Source organism: Aythya fuligula, chromosome 14 (assembly GCF_009819795.1).
Source record: "Aythya fuligula isolate bAytFul2 chromosome 14, bAytFul2.pri, whole genome shotgun sequence".
Classification (NCBI taxonomy): Eukaryota; Metazoa; Chordata; class Aves; order Anseriformes; family Anatidae; genus Aythya; species Aythya fuligula.
In genome coordinates this window covers 17,210,393-17,226,494 of record NC_045572.1, presented here as the reverse complement: position 1 = coordinate 17,226,494, position 16,102 = coordinate 17,210,393, and the positions used below count along the sequence as shown (strand labels likewise).

The window sequence follows — 16,102 nt, the reverse complement described above, 5'->3', positions numbered from 1 at the left end:
TTAAGTATTTGAAATAAGGCATACTCAGAAATACCGTGGAATAGCCTGTGATAAGATAAGACTACAAGGGTTGCACAATTTGCTGGCTGTTGCTAAGGTGGAGCTACACACGCCTCACAAAATGTCGTAATGTAATGGGCTCATCAAACACGTCCTACTGTGCGCAGTCTCTTACCATCTGCACACCGCCTAAATTGATTCCTTACATATGCTAAAATAAAAAGTTTTAATGAAAATTGACTGAAGTTTATACCAGCAGATAATTGTTCATTGTTTTCACCAATTCATTTATAGAAGGTAATTCAGCTTGGTGGGTTCTGCCATGAAAGATAAACAAGTCACATTATCTTGTGTTCTCTGAAAGCTAAACACATGCATATGTACGGCTGCCAGAGCTTAGCAAGAATTAAGCACTAAGATAAGAGCACGGTCGTGTCTGGAACTTAAATCTATTAAGTGTTTTTTGTTTGTTTTTTCATTCATTGAACTAGAAAATCACTCCTGGATTCTGGCTTCATTGCATTTTTTTCTTTGAGGAATGCAGGTTGAAAAAGTCAGTGTCATAAGAAACAGCTTTCTGACTATCAGCAGCAAGTGTCCCATGAACCATTTGTCATGAAAGTTCAGAGAAAATTCTTAGTCTTTGTGGAATGAAAAAGAGGAGAACAACAGAGAAGAAAAGAGGTAGAAAGAAGAGAGGGAAAAAGAGAGGGAAAAAAAGAAGAAAGAAAAGTATTGAGGCAAAAGCACTGTATTTCCTATCAGCTACATTTGAATGTTCTAAGACTCTCCACACCTAGGCAACAGTTACCTGTCACATGAGGTAGTCAAGACTAGGCAGAAAGTCTTTGGTGAACAGTAACCTTATTTTTCTTAACATTTTGGGAAAATAAACAAAAAACACTCTGAAGACCAAAGAATGGATGTCATTCATCCTCTCATATTCTGTAGATTTTGGTGATTTTCCCCATTTTGAGTCCATAAGCATACCAAATTTATAGAATCATTCAGGTTGGAAAAGACCTCTAAGATCATCTAGTCCAACCTTAAAAATATGTTCTTTAATGGTAATTCTTTAATGTATGTTAAAAAACATGCGCTAAGATATTGCCAATCTACTTCCTGAGACAAGAATATACATGTTCATGAACTTGTTTTCACAATTAATACTCAAAGACAAAGTGAAAGGTGACATTTCAATATTTTATTCAAGTTGGTTTGGGTTGGGTTTTTTTATCCATTTTTAGTAGTGTCAAGTACAGCACTTTGGGGTCTAGTTCCACACAAAATGGAAGACTCTAAAAATGTACCCATTTAGTTGCTAAAAAAAAGTGGTAATAAAACAGAATTCCATTTTAAATTTAGTGACGCAACTATGTGATTACAGTTACAAAGACTCTTCCCTGATTATGTCCCTGTCTTACAAGCTTTCCATTTAGTGCAAGGGAAAGGAACCACAGTACAGGACAAGTTGTATTGGCTGAGTCACATCAAACCTCCTCTGCAAAGGAGTTATACAAGGTGGACAACCTAAAGCACTCTGGAGACAGCTGTAGGTGTAAGATAACCAAACAAGACAACCATTCATGAAATACCCACAACAAAATAAAAATAAAAAAATCCCTTTTCAAACAAGCTTGAACATTCCATCGTGAATTGAAATCTTAAAGTGTCGGAACATTTTGCTTACAGAATTAACAGTACAATATAGTGGTCTGCAATTCTTGAAGTCACAATTATTATACCACATTAACATATTCCTTGTGCAGTCAATATGTTAGTAAAGGTAATAACACCTTCCTATTTCCTATCATGTGGCAGCTGACAGATGTGATAGGCAATAACATTCCCCAAAAAAGCCTGGAATTAGGATTTTTTTTAACGCTTTTTGTCTCCATTTCTGAAACAACATCATTTTAAAGCTTAGCTGTCTTGAAGGACTAGCAGGACTGATACTTAGCAATACTTGCATCCCAGACATAAAACATTGAAAGGTACAATATATTCTGAAGGTAGCTATGCTGTATTTTCAAATTAGCAATTGTAGAATCAATTTTTATGCTTCAAATTCCAATCCTAGGCCAAGTTTGTGACCACCTGCATTGACATTCTTGCCATCCAACAAAGCTGACAATGTCAGTTTGATACCTGCAAATAGAGAAAAGTCAGAAAAGACAACTGTTAAAACTCAGAATAAGCTTTACATTCAGTAAATGCAGTGTCTGTGTTGCTGCTCTAATTTAGCAGGTAGTTAGGTTAATGTAATTTGGCAGTTAGCTATGTGAGGACTGAGTTTTGTAAAATAATTTGCAGATATAAAATCTCTCTGAATTCTGAAAGTTAGGATAAGCAAACCACAGTGCTAGACTCTGCTTTTTATCATCCCAAGTAATTAAAACCCTCGGTCAGTTCACTGCTGCTGGTATACTGGTTAATCTAATTTCAGGTTTGGGTATAATGAAAAACCAGGACCTTGACACACGCTCTTTTTTCTAAACCTCTTTAAAATCTGGGAATGAAAAGCCTGGGCCCTGTCTACTGTATTAATCTTCTGTCAATCTGCTTGCTTGATATTCTGGCAGCAGATTTTTTAGACTACACTAGAACAAACCATGCTGTTCTAAGATTGTCCTCTTCCTGCACCAGCAAACCTTGAAAATGTAACATTTAAAAGCAAAGAAACTAAGTGATAGGAAACCCCCGGAAGTACTAAAAATACATATTCTTATCTGTGAAACATTTGGTTGGAGATAAACTTCGTATCAACATAAAAGATTATCTGAGGTGTCAGTGGGTGCTGGTTTCTGGCAATTCTGTTTCCAAGAGACATCTACAGTTAACAGAGCAGTCCCTGGAAAAGTTCACCACTGGGTTGCCACATGGAACAGCAATGTTACAAAACCAATCACAGTATGTCACAAAAAAAAAACCCTCCCTGATATTTCAAGGCTGAAATATCATTTATTGATGTCTGAATTTCTTCTGCATAGACCTACCTGGCTTTAAAGTCTGAGTGTATCCTAGTCCAATCAGGCTGGAGTTGTTCACTTTAGCCTAAAAGGGAAAAAATTGCATACATAAATAATTTGGTATCTTTCTTTAAAGTCCTTCCCATTTGAAAATTACATAATACATTTTAAACGGGTAGATGATTTCAGGTTTCAAATCACAAGAATCAAATAAAATCTAGAGTCAATTTTGCCATAAATTAAAACCAAAATCTCTGCAAAACTTCAGTTGCTATAGACAATGTTTTCGTTAACTAATTTTGTACTTTTTTTTTTTTTTTTGTAGTAATAACTGAAAAATCCTCAGAATGGTGCCCAATAATACAATAAAACATTTTGTATCAGCTTCAAGGAAAATCCAATAGGCGTGCTCTCATTCAGCGCAAAGCTAAACAAATAGAGGTATGTGCCAATATACAACACTGAATTGCATCAAAACTGTACTTTAGTCATTGCTGCAAGGTTGCTTCACATTTCCATTACAAGAGCCTACTTTCAAATGCTTTTAAATGCACATATATAGCACTCACAGAAAAAGAGGCATCTGGGTCAATCTGATACTTGGCTGCTATTCCAAAGCGAGTGTTGCTGTTACCAGCTGTCCAAGCAAGGTTCACAGCAGTTTCCAGTTTATCATTCACCTTCTGGTAAATGGAGCCTCCGAATTCCGTTCCATCATTCCTGGAAGGAATATATTAGTCTAGTTTTAAAATGCATCCCCAAACAACCATCTATGTTTCAGTAGGATCTGAATTTGCAGAACATTCACTTACACCTCATTTAATCTCTCTATAACAACTAAGATAGAGACATTTGGCCAGATTGGTTTTGAAGTCATTTGTAAATGCTTAAATTCATCAATAGTTACAATATTTCAACAAGCAGCGTATGAAAAAAAAAAAAAAGCCACAACAAACTATCAAAAATAGACTAATGATGACAGTTTCCAATTTCCCCCTCTCTGTAGATGGGAATCTTTGTAGTAAAGACATTTTTTCTTCTCTGCATATCTATGAAATAATTATTTTCCCAGACATTTATCTCCCTAGTGTCCCGAAAGGGCTGTACCCCAATCACAGAGCCTGAGAGTCATCCTAACAGTGCCTCATCAGCGTGCTTTTACCAGACACAGATGAACTGTATCAGAAGTGAAGATGCCAATTGAACATCCAAGTCTATCAGCTCTTGCAAATGAATACCATTTGCCATGGCCCTTATGGTATGTCTGCGTTATAGAAGTCTGTGCTAGAAACTGAAATGAAACTCATTTTGGTTTGCAGACAGCACTAGCCAACAGCTGAATGATGAAAGCCTTCAATTTCTGCTACCGAGTAGCAAAACTTCCAGTTACTACTTACACCAGTGTCACACAGTGAGTAAAGTGTGCTAAATAAAATGCAAAACCTTAGAGCACCCAGCTCATAAAAGCAGAAGCAAATAATTTGAATAAGTATTGCAGTCCTAGGAAACCAGTGAGCATCTGAATTCCCATTTTACCTCATTTTCTTAAAAGAGAATACAAACATATTGCACAAAAGAGGCTTACACCACGGGAAGACCTTTGCAGATAAAATACTTCTAAAATATTTCTAAATTACGAAATAAACTGGTTCCAATTATTAGAGTATACCAAACCCTTACTGATTAAAAAAAGGCAGATTTCAAACCTCTCCACTTTTACTTCTTTGTCACAATGTTCATTAGTTCACAAGAGTTGCACAAACAATACTGATATGCCTACTTAAAATTCAAGCAATAGCAGCAGCTTTTTAAACTGTTAGAGCAATTCTTCCAGAAAAATGCTACAATACTTACTTCAGATAAGACTGAAGCTCACATATAACTGCATGTGCTTGGCTCTCAAGAAAAGGAGGGATTAAAAAGGACTGAGGAGAGCTGGTTATACAGGCAGATTTTGTGCAAGGTTCCCATACAGCTCTGTCTTGACCTGCAACATTAGGGGGGGCGGTCTGAGCTATGCTCAAAAAGTGAGGAAAATCATATTTAAAACTAGAAATTATCCAGCCCTATCTCCCTTTAGTTATCATGTATTATTAAAAAATTATAAGAAAAAAATTATCAAAGCTTCTTTTAATTCTAGTAATAGTAACAGCACTTTTCATGCATAGATCAAAAACATTGTCCTCTATGGAAATGAAGATATTAAAGCACCATAAGGGAAAGCAACTTGCTCGAGTCCCTGGCTGGTCTGTGGAACAGCCAGGAACAAAAGACAATGTTTCAAGCCCCGCCTAGTTAATTTATCTACTCTGCCACAGCATCCTTTTGAACCACTGAACTGGCTAGATATAATGACCGAGCACACCAGTGATGCAAGTTCCTAACACGACTGTTTCCTGGATTCTACAAAAGCTCTGACACGTTTCAAAGCTGAAACATGTCAAAAGTACCTAGCTAATCCATTAAAATCAGTAATTAGGATTTCCATTCATATCACACATGTATGGTTTTGCCATATCAAGTGGTTGAGTACAAACATTAAGTAAGCAAACAAGGCATCCTCGTGAAGATGATTCATCATCCACGGACAGTAACGGTGACCTAAGAAGCAGATCATTGTGGGGTCCAAGGAAGAACAGCAGGGGCTCAGACCTTACTGTACTGTTCTGAAGTTATTTTCTGCTGTGGTTTTAATCGAGACTAATAGGAATTATCGTATTTTATACCAAAAGCCAATAATACAACATTTTGAACTGCTGCAGCATAACAGAGGTGGAAGTCATTGTGCTCAAAGGAATAGCTCATAACTACAGAGTGAGGGGACCCCGCATATTGTTTTGATGAAAGATTTCTGCCCACATTTTTGTGCTTTGGCAACCCTTCAAACATGCCATCTGGGCCACGAAGGTTCAATTGTTCTGTGAGGCAGTTTGAGCTTCCTAAACCAGATCTCTGCAAAACAGCATGAAACAGAACAGAAAGCCTTTGAAGCAGCAGCTCCAGGAAAGCAGAACAGTTGTTCAGCCCCGGAATGGGAACAGCCTGCAACAGCTCTGCTACATGCAAATATGCAGTTACCCAAGGGAGTGGTAAAGGAGGTGGGGGGTGGAGTAGGGATTGCCTAATTCAAAAAAAAAAAAAGAAATAAAAGTCTTCCCAAAAGGCATAAATTGCTTCTTTAAGAGGAACGGGAGACAGAGAAATTAAGGTTTTCGTGGAATTTAGTCCTAGTTTCCCATGTATTCAGAAAGATAAGCACTAGTATAAATAGATTATTAGGAGTTTTAGGAGTTACAACACTAAAACAAACTTTTACACCATATCCCTTCCAGTACTGAAACTAACCCAGTCAATATCTCTTCCACTCTTTCCTTTTGTCTGTTCTTGTTCATCCTGTGATTAATCTTTTCTTCTCCAGACCAAGCCACCATTTTGTTTGATTTTGACATGCACAAAAGGAAGGCCTTGCTTTTATTGCAACTTCCATGAACAATATTTCTGTAACCCACTTGTTTTATAAATCCACTAGTAGTTTCCAAAGGTCTGTATCTGTTAGAAAGAGGGACTCTGGGTGCTTGGGTGCTCAGTGAGTCACAGTTCCTTCCCCCACATAACTCAAAGAAAGGCTAAAGTAGCTAAAAAATGCAGTTTGCCATCTTAAATGAAGAAGCAATGTCAAATCCACCACTCCCTCTATCACAAGTGCTGAAATTCTGTCCCTTTCATTGTCCTAAACGCATCAAAATCCTTTCACATTCTTTTTAATGCCCATCTGCCAATACTTACACATTAGTATGAAGCTGGAATTCATCGGTCTTATAGCCAACAGCGAAGTTGCTCTGGGTTACTCTAGACTTGGCCGTCTCAAAAGTCATTTGGTAACCTGCCAACCACCCCTCATAGCCAACCACCAGCGCTCCGCGTATCGAAGGACCAGCAATATCAAAATCCATGTCGCAGCCCATGTTGATGTGTTCCCTCTTGTATCCTGTCTTAACTTTAGCGCTCTTTTTCCTAAAGAGAAAAGAAAGAATCTCGTATCTTGCTCAGGCAGCAATTCAACCAACTCGGTTACTTTAAATCAATGTAATAGTACACACAGACGGAGAGTCACACGATATGTCCCCTTTTTATATTTCACATTTGCAAAAACGGAATTCATCTACAGTGAATTGCAAGCAGTAAAACGCAGTGTGGTGCCTTTCTGAGCTGTGTTCTGCCAAGCAGCACCACAGCAAATCAGACTTGAGGTGACAAAAGTTAATCCTCATCTCAAAGTAATCTCATGTTTTATAAGTTTGTTAGAGACAGGGAAATGATGGAAACTGTAATAGTTTACTGGTTTGCCACAGACAAAAGTAGTTGGCTTGTACCAGCCGAAGTTTTTGGACAATCCTGTTTAACTGGGTAATTTCATTTACTGTGTCCAGAAATCACTGCTAAGGAAGCAGGCTGCTTCAGTGGCTCTGACACACCATTTTCTCCTTATGATGTGTTATAATGTTTAATGGTTACAGCCATAAGGAAGGTTAACACAGAAATAAACTTTCCTGAGTCACTTGCTTCTTTTTATTCTATTGGCCAGGGCAGTGCTTGCTCAGGTGTCCTTCTGTCTGCTCACATCAAGGGAGCAGATCCTCGCGCTGCAGGACAGCTACGTCTAGTGCATTCAGCTACTCCTCTGCAACAGCTTCTTCCTTTCTTTCTCTCTTACAAGTGTCTTCTCTCTTTGGCCAAATCGTTTACTGAAATCTTTCCAGAAAAGTCAGGCTGATTTGAAATTTCACATCAACCTTCCACTGCAGCTAGCAAAAACAGTCTCCAGGAGCTGCAAAACATGCTGTATCAGACCTGTGCAGAGATTGTTCTATTATTATTTCTATTATTATTTCTGACTTGGAAATTTCTAATGTCTTCCAAAATCATAAATAAAGAGCAGAAGTGCCAAAAATACCAGCATTAGCTGGACTGCAGCTTCCATACCAGCTAAGAAATAATTATCAACAAAACCTAGAGATTATTCTGCTTAACAAATACAAAGATGTCTATTTAACCTAGAGGGCTGGAAGCAGTCGACAATGGAGAACACTAAATTCAAGGCAGGGTGAAGTCCCCACTGGGACCAAAACCACAACAGCCTGCCATGTAGCGTGTCGCAGTGGGAAGCTCATGTGCAGCCCGTTTTGGCTCACTGGCAGCACTGCTTGCAAAAAGATAATCAGGAGAAAAAAATAAATAAACCAACATCTAGCCCTACAGCTGCTGCTTAATCCCTCTGGCCCACATAAAATGTGGCATCCAATCACGGGGTCCACAATGCTCATCCAACACCACGGCACGCTGTGGCCAGCAAGAATTCAGATGATAAATTCAGCTTGGGAAACGAGCCCAATTACTGTGTCGACCTATTAGAGCCATGGCCAACTGGCTCATGGAGCTTGTTAAGCTTTGCATTACAGCTGACTTGTCTGGCATTTTTATTCAGGCAGTCACTAAGTACTCATTTTCTGACATGGCCAGAAATAAGCAAAGGGGCACAAACAATTCCTTCCCACCCCGATTCTGACTGTAATTCCCAAGTTACTGTATTTCAAAGTTGGTTTAGGTTTACTATAGGTTAGGTTTAAAAACGGATAGTTATTATTAAGACTTAGACCGGATATATAAGATTTCTTTATACATAGGCAGATTATTAAATGTCATGACATTTTGGGACAAAAGGAGTAAGGGCAACAGTATTTTGGAAAACTAAAACTAATTTAAAAAGTTGTTTTTTTCTTTTTTTTGTCTCTCAAGCTTACTAATTTCTTACCCAGTGTTAGGAGAGAAGGAGGAGTCAAAGGTCAGCTTCAAGCCTCGTGCAAGCTGTACAGAAAAGAAATTCACAGGTAGGATTTATAATCAGAGATTGTCACAAATTAATTTGTAAGCTGGACCTTTTGATCCCCAAATTACCTGATCTTCTAGAGTGATCTCAGTGCCTAGCGTGTTGTCAGTGTTCCACTTTTCTGTGAACATCAGTCCGTACTCCACCCATCTGTATTTGGTTTCCAAACTACCACTGACTTTGCTCGTTTCTGAGTTTGCTGAACCTGAGCTTGTAAATTCCTAAAGAGAGGGAAAAAAATATATGTATACATATATATAAATTTGTGTAGATGTGTGTGTGTGTATATGCGTACAGGTAAATACTCATAGAACATTAGTCACTATAATTTGGGATACTACCCAACACTTCAGTGTTCTCAAAAGACTTAAGAACACATTTGCTAGTCATTAACACCAACACACACACAAAAATGTCAGTGTCAGGGAGAAAGAGCACTGCATGCTAAGGAATGGTCACAAACCATTTTTACCATTTTAACACAAAACAAGGGGCTAGTCTGAGAGCTAGCTGATGTACAAGGTGTGCCTGTGGATCAGCTTGTAAGCCTGCAAATACTTCACAGAGGTATTGTAAAGATCAGCTCCAACACACAATTACATCGCCACTACGCTTGTTTTGTGGCTGCTAAGAAAAATAGCATGTTGCTCATTTAGAAATTATACTGGCTGATATTCCAACCACAGGGCATGGAGAAGTCACTAATTGCAGCTGTGCATAAACTGATCAGCCTTGGGCAAAACATTATTCCAAAATGCTCCTTAATAGAGCCCCCGGGGGGCTGTGCCCCGTGCTAGCCCTGAGCTAAATCAAACCCTTGACAGAAGAAAAAGCCAGGGGAGAGCAGAACCTTTCGTGCCGTGGGGGCAGGGAGTGTTTCTAGCTGGGGGAGGCCGCCAGGCAGGAGCTCTGCCGCCCACCCCGGGGGTCTCAGCAGCACCATGGTGGCTGCAAAGGTGCCCCCACAGCACCACTGCCCCCGTCTGTGTGTGGCCTCATGGCAGGATTATGTCCTAAGTGCAAAGTAACTCGCAGGGCTATAACGTATCTGAAAACCGATAAGGGGAGAGTAAGGGATCCATATTTCTATTTTTAACCAGAAAACACAGGAACACTGCCATGTTTGGGGTTTCGAGGCCTGTCCAAACTCACCAGTCCATTCTCGGATTTTGTTTTCAAATCAAGTTTTATTAACCCAAAACCTAGAAAACAAGGAAAAAAACATGAATTATATATATGTTAATTTGAAAGGCATTTCTGATTTATTTCACAAAGCTTCCTTCTAAATCTCCTATGAACTACTTAAAAAAAAAAAAAAGTACAACAGGGTACAACTTTTGAACCATGGGTTTTTAAGAAGCAGTTTATGCAGCTCATACTCCCCTCAGATAGCACTGACTGCACTAGTCCTGCTGACCTGTGATATCCCTGGGACCAGACTAGGTAATAATGTCCTTATTCATATCGAGCAGCAGCTTTTTCATAAGGAAATTGCTGACATCAATGGCCCTATTCATGACAGAGAGAAACAGCCAAAATACAACACTCAATTTTCTTTCGAAACAGACAACAGACCTATGGGGAACATGAAGAATTTTGTCAAAACAGGAATAAATCACCCTCCCTTTCCAGACAGCAGTGGTAATGTGAAACTAGGATATAAAATTCTCTGGATTCTAAGGAAATGGCTGGAATGTTTATCAGAGAAAAACAGTAACATCATAGCAGTTTCAGGAATCAGGTAGACAGTGAAAGATCAAACTTATTTGGGATTTATTTACCATATCCTTTGGTGAAAACATCTCTGGCAGATTTGCCCAGATCAGCATAAGCAGGTGGAACAGCCATTTTCTGGGAAAAAAAGAAAAAGAAAAAAAAAGAGAGAGAAAAAAGCAGGGAGGGGAGATTATTACTGTGTTCAGAAACTTGTTTATTTAATTCACTTAAGCAAAAAGCAACTTAAGGTAAATTTCTTAGTTTTAGACAGTTTTATCTTCTACCCACAACCTATCAATTAAATACAGCCTGAAGAAAGTAGCTCCAACAAGTAGCTGGATTTGATTTCGTTCTTTAGCCAGCATAAGTGAGTTGAGTGCACTTGCCTCTGCAAAACAGGTTGCAGAACAAACATGAAAAAAAAGTCTGTGCCTTTCTAAAGGGTTAATTCTTGTTCCCTTATCAGTAGAACGGCATGAACAAACAACTTTAATATATATATATGAAACATTTCTCCTGTTTCTCGCAACTAATCTATGTATGGGAAGAGTTAGGACCCCAGGAAACGCAGCCAGGACAGGCATCGAGCATCACTAACACCTCTCTCTCCCTAATTCACAGCAGCAAACGGATAACATTTACATTAGCAAAATCATTCTTCACCTTCAGCTTTCTTTGACTTTGGAGCTGCTGTTAACATGTTAAGATTTCTCCTTAGGCATTGACCTTAAAGTGCTTTTCTGGTCATCAGCCGGGGAAAATCTGAATGGGCTGAGAAGAGCTGGGACTGAGGGGATGCCACACCGTGAGCACACAGGGCCAGGAGCGATGCCCATTTTGCCCCGTGGGTCCTCGCTTCCTATGTTCAGCAGGCCCCAACCTCTCCTAGCTCAGAGGCCTCCTGCATGCCATACGAATGCATCTGGTTTTGCTGCCACTGAGAAAACCATCTCATCGCAGGTGGAGGGCAGAATGTGATCCTGCGAGGAACAAACCAAGCAAACCTACTTTCTTATCCCAGTACAATTTGTTCTAGGGAAGCCAAGTCAACGAACAGAAGTGGTGTGCACCTTCTGTCTTTATACACAAGACACCGTACATTTTTAAAAAGCAAAGGAGTGGAACCGTACTCGTAAAGCACCTCTCAACACACCGTAATTCCCTATTCCCAAACATTTTGGTTATGTGGCATAACAACGAGCTGATTACATAAGAGTGGAAATGCTGCGAAAGTTGCCTGCCAGTCCTTGCTCCAGCCCGTTCCATGTCAGCAGAAAACTATTCATCCCCACCCCAGTGCCAAGAGCTGGCTCCCAGCACCGGGGGTGCTCCCCACAGCCCCCCAGGAAGCAGCTCCCCGGGCCAGCACCCAGCACGAGCAGCACCCAGGGCCCTGCAGCAGCCACCCAGCGCCTCCAGAGCTCACTCCAGCAAGCTGCTGCCTGTCAGAGCAGGATATTGCTATTGCATAAGTGAAGAATCCCTGTCCTAGAGGGAACAAAACAGATCTGGTGGCTGAACCAAGGCAAACGTCTTCTCAGAGCGTACAGCAGGGTGCAGAGTGCGGTGCAGCTTCAGCTGGGGACACCGCCTGGGTGCACAAGGAAAGCCTCTCCTCTCCTCTCCTTCCAGCTACAGTTCATCAATAAGTTGCAGCCCCAGATATGTAAGCAGCTAAATAGGTGAATTAAAAACAAAACAAAACAAAAAAAATACCCAATGTATTCTGGATTCTAAAGAAGTGCCAGATGCTTGTATTAGACCTAAGCATCTCAGGTTTTTGTGCAAACAGGAAAGTTGGGATTTCAAGTTTGCAAGCACCGCTCTGCAAGAGAAGCCATTTTAGCACTTGGTCAGATGTGGTTCTGGAAACACAAAACCCACCTTTAGACATAAATAAACGAACAAACCAAATATTAACAGATTTAAGTAGATCCCCTGCCCCTCATTGAAGCCACCAAAAGCAGAGCTCTGTGCCCACTGGGTGATCTTGCCTTGAAGTCAGAGCTAAGGAGGCACTGGGATGACCCCAAGGCCAGGACGCGGTGGGGTGGGTCACGGAGGGGGATGTTCAGGAATCACTTCTTCCCCGCCACAGCAGCCCGGCCTCATGAGTGCCCTCTGATGGGTATTTCCATTTAGCATCATCAAAAATTTAAAATGCTAAAGATCCATTTGAAAATCAGATAAGCATTGCTTTGGATGGTACCGCACTGCTCTGCCGGCTGCCTTTGGGAACCTCCCAGCTCCATTTTGCCAGCAGCCCCTTGGAGTCAGTTTGTAAAATCAAGATATTTTCTTGAAAACTGACTGCTGCACGTTTTTCCTTTGGGTTTTGTAGCATGTGTGTGTCTCCACAGGGCTCGCCAGGCCCATGAGCTGGGGCAGGCGGCTGCACGGCTGCGGGCTGGGCTCTGCCTACAGGACAGTGGGAGATGCCTGGATCTCCACTTAGGCAATTACTCTAATTAAGGGACAATACTGAAAGCCAAATCCCTGCCTGTTGTAAGGCAAATCATGTAACCTGCACGGAACAAGGTGTTTAAAAATGCTGAGTGTGGAAAACATGATGAAATATGCATGTGGTGGTTAACCTTGCTGTTGTTGTCAGCAAGAACAAAAATAATTATTTCTGTTTGCAGGGCCTAATCAGAAGCCTCTTGTTTAACAGATGGAAAACAAAACTGATTACATCCTGCGTGAGTGCGGGTTGTAAGACAAGCATGCTTAACAGGGATTCAAATCCTTAAAGGATCAAGGCATGGCCGTGGCCAAGTGCCCTTGCTTTTCACCAGTGGGATCTCAGCACATTAACTCAGATTAGGTTGGGACTGAGATGAATTCATTGCTCTCCTCCTTCCCCAACTGTGCAAATACCTGTGTGACTGCACACCTCAGCTCCAACACCAAGCAGACCAAGGAGAGGATACATAGTATGTTCAAGTGGTAAAATACTTTGATTTTCTTGAGTGGGAAACACTGTAGCACAAATCACACTGAAATACTGCAGAGTTGCATTAAGGAAGCATGAGCAGAGCAGTCAGCTCGAAGCATGGCTGTGAGCAGCACCTTGGTGAATGCTGGGCTGTAACCACGGAGGGAGGAAATGGGAAGCTTCCTCTGGAGCTGTAGGACCCCAGAGCCAGCCCTAGCAAAGATTTCATTGAATACGAGGCAGTGCCATCAGGCTCAATTTAAATATTTCCCAGTGACACAGAGGGCAAAGTTTTTGGCCATGCAGCTCTGTGGTTTGAAATCCAAATGGGCCCAGCAGGCAGCCGGGGCGCCCTTTGAGAATAAGGACTGGCTGCGACCAAAGGCAGGTCCACCTCTGAGACTGGCAGCTCTCAGATGTGTCATGTCCCTACCCAGACTTACCAACTTTATGATACTTACGTGAGAGGGAGGAGCTATATAAAAAATTTAAGATAAGAATAAAATCAATGGCAGGTTAAATTGCCACGAAGACAGTGGGAGTCTGTTGGAATCAAGGCTTAGAAAATAGAAAGGTTGGATTTAACCTTACTCCTGTCACATTTTTCCTAACAAACCATCAGGTGATGAAACCAGCTGCACTGCGCATGAGGAGAGAAAGCACATGAGGGTCTTTTGTCTCAAGATCCCCAAATCTGATCATTTCCTATTTATCTCCTCTGTAGACTGAAAAAATTATCCCTTGGCATGCTTTTAAGCACCTTTTTGCCCCCCAGCCTGGGCAGTGCCATTTCGCAGCCAAGCTACCAACACCTGTAGGATCAGAGCCCTCCTGCCCTCCAACCACACATGACAGAGCAGATTTACTTTTCGGTGATTGATTTATGCAATATTATCTGTCACCCAATAAATGCTGGAGCACAGAGGAGATAAAAACCTTCAAAGCAAATACAAATATTGTGATTTAGCCTAAACCAATATTTACGGATCTAAAGAAAGAAAGAGCCTGCTGTTAATTGCGTGGGTGCAAGTTCAGAACAGCGTTGTACCGAAACCCCTCATTAAGCTATCACACAGAAACAGCAATTAAACACGGCTGGGGGATGCTGCAGCCTGCGGTAGCTGCTGGAGTTGGGAAAACTGCGAGGGGAGAACAAGGAACCAAGTTCCTTGAGCCCCAAGTTACGAGCCCAGGTTAACCACCCAGCCCTGCAGCCCCTGGGTGAGGCTGCGCCCCGCTGGGGGTCACTGGTAGGATACTGGGGGCACTGGGGGACACTGGGGGTACTGGAGGGCACCGGGGGATACTGAGGGCTCTGCTCCTGCTGCCCTGCAGCCGCCAGCGGTGTCCCCAGGCCCGGCCAGCACCCAAAGGCCCTTTTGGGAAGGGGTCGGGAGGCAATTTGGCAGCCACCCTGACCCCGGGGACGGGGAGGGGATGGAGAGAGCCCCCGGCAGAGGGGATGAGTCAGCTCCGCTCCGCCCGGTGTCTGCCGGTTTTTATTAATTTATTAATTAATTTCTGGAACAGCTGCCCCGAGCCAGGCCGAACCTCTCCCCCCACCCACCGGGGACCCCTCCCCAAGGCCGGGGGCTGCGGGGAAGGGACGATCGCTGCCCCCGGTCCCCCCCCCCCCCGGTCCCCCGGGGGACTCCCCCCGAGGCCGCTGCGCGTTACGTAAGGAAACCTCCGGCCCCGTTAGCAGCGAGGAGCGAGCCCCCCACAACCCCCTCCCGACACCCCAAGGACCCCCGGGGACCCCCGGCCCTACCTGGCCCCCCCCCGAGGCGGCGGCGGCCCCGCTGCTCCCGCTCCCTCCTCGGCCTCCCCCGGCCCCTGCCCGGCGCCTCCCCGGGCTCTGCGGCGGCGGCGGCTGCGCGGCGGCGGGCGGGGACGGGGCGGAGCGGGCCGGGCCTCGTCGCCTCACCGAGCCCCCGGAGCTGCCTCCCTCCGGGGCAGGGCCCCCCGACAGGCTCCGGGGAAAGCCCCCGAGAGACCCCCGGCAGCGCGGTGCTGGGATCTGGTGGGGGGAGGATGAGTTAAGGGGGGGAAAAGGGTAAGGGGGGGGGGCTGGAGATGGTCCCCCAGGGAGAGCCCGGTGGAAATGGAGCTGTGCTGGGTGCTCCGGGGTGATCGGGAGCTTTCTGTCTTGCTAACTCCCTGCTGGAGGCAGGAGGCAGCTCTCTGCTGAACCCACAGCCAAGGGGTCCTTGTGGCGGAGCGAGGCAGGCTGCCCTCTGCTATCACCGAGGAGCAGAGGCTGCAGGATGAGATATGAAACCCACCCGTCTCTGCCAGAGCCTCAGGGCATTGCCCACGAGATAAGCAGCAGACTCATCCCACCCAGGACACTACCCGTGGTCCTGACATTCGCCCTTCCAGGCCCAGTGCCCGAGGGAGATTTTCATCAGAAGAAATGGCTAGGAGTTCACATCCCACCCCTGGGAAGCTTTACTTATGGTTTTTACCATGATTTCTTGCCTACTTTTCCTCCTTTACACAGCAGGGATGGACAGCAAGAGGCATTTTCCCTGCCTGTCCTTTCTCCTGGCTCATGCCCTTGCTTTCCCAGCAGCATCTCCCCAGAGAGGCACG

At 43.3% G+C, this 16,102-nt stretch overlaps 1 protein-coding gene across 1 annotated transcript; it reads right to left on the bottom strand.

Annotated features, from left to right (window-relative positions):
- Window positions 1–1,236: 1,236 nt before the first annotated feature.
- VDAC1 (voltage dependent anion channel 1) lies at window positions 1,237–15,336 on the bottom strand. The gene is made up of 9 exons (XM_032196897.1): window positions 15,279–15,336; window positions 10,638–10,707; window positions 10,009–10,058; window positions 8,925–9,077; window positions 8,782–8,834; window positions 6,756–6,983; window positions 3,539–3,689; window positions 2,997–3,054; window positions 1,237–2,148 (listed from the first exon to the last, which is right to left on the bottom strand). The coding sequence occupies exons 2-9, from the start codon at window positions 10,702–10,704 to the stop codon at window positions 2,057–2,059; spliced, it is 852 nt and encodes a 283-aa protein (XP_032052788.1). The 5' UTR covers window positions 10,705–10,707; window positions 15,279–15,336; the 3' UTR covers window positions 1,237–2,056.
- Window positions 15,337–16,102: the final 766 nt, after the last annotated feature.

Bases quoted from the DNA above. Each gene is read 5' to 3' on its own strand.
- VDAC1 (XM_032196897.1), bottom strand. From the start codon at position 10,704: ATGGCTGTTCCACCTGCTTATGCTGATCTGGGCAAATCTGCCAGAGAT. The intron at 10,059-10,637 runs GTAAATAAATCC...CTTGTTTTCTAG, and splicing joins TGTTTTCACCAAAGGATATG to GTTTTGGGTTAATAAAACTT. The intron at 9,078-10,008 runs GTGAGTTTGGAC...CCCTCTCTTTAG, and splicing joins CAAAATCCGAGAATGGACTG to GAATTTACAAGCTCAGGTTC.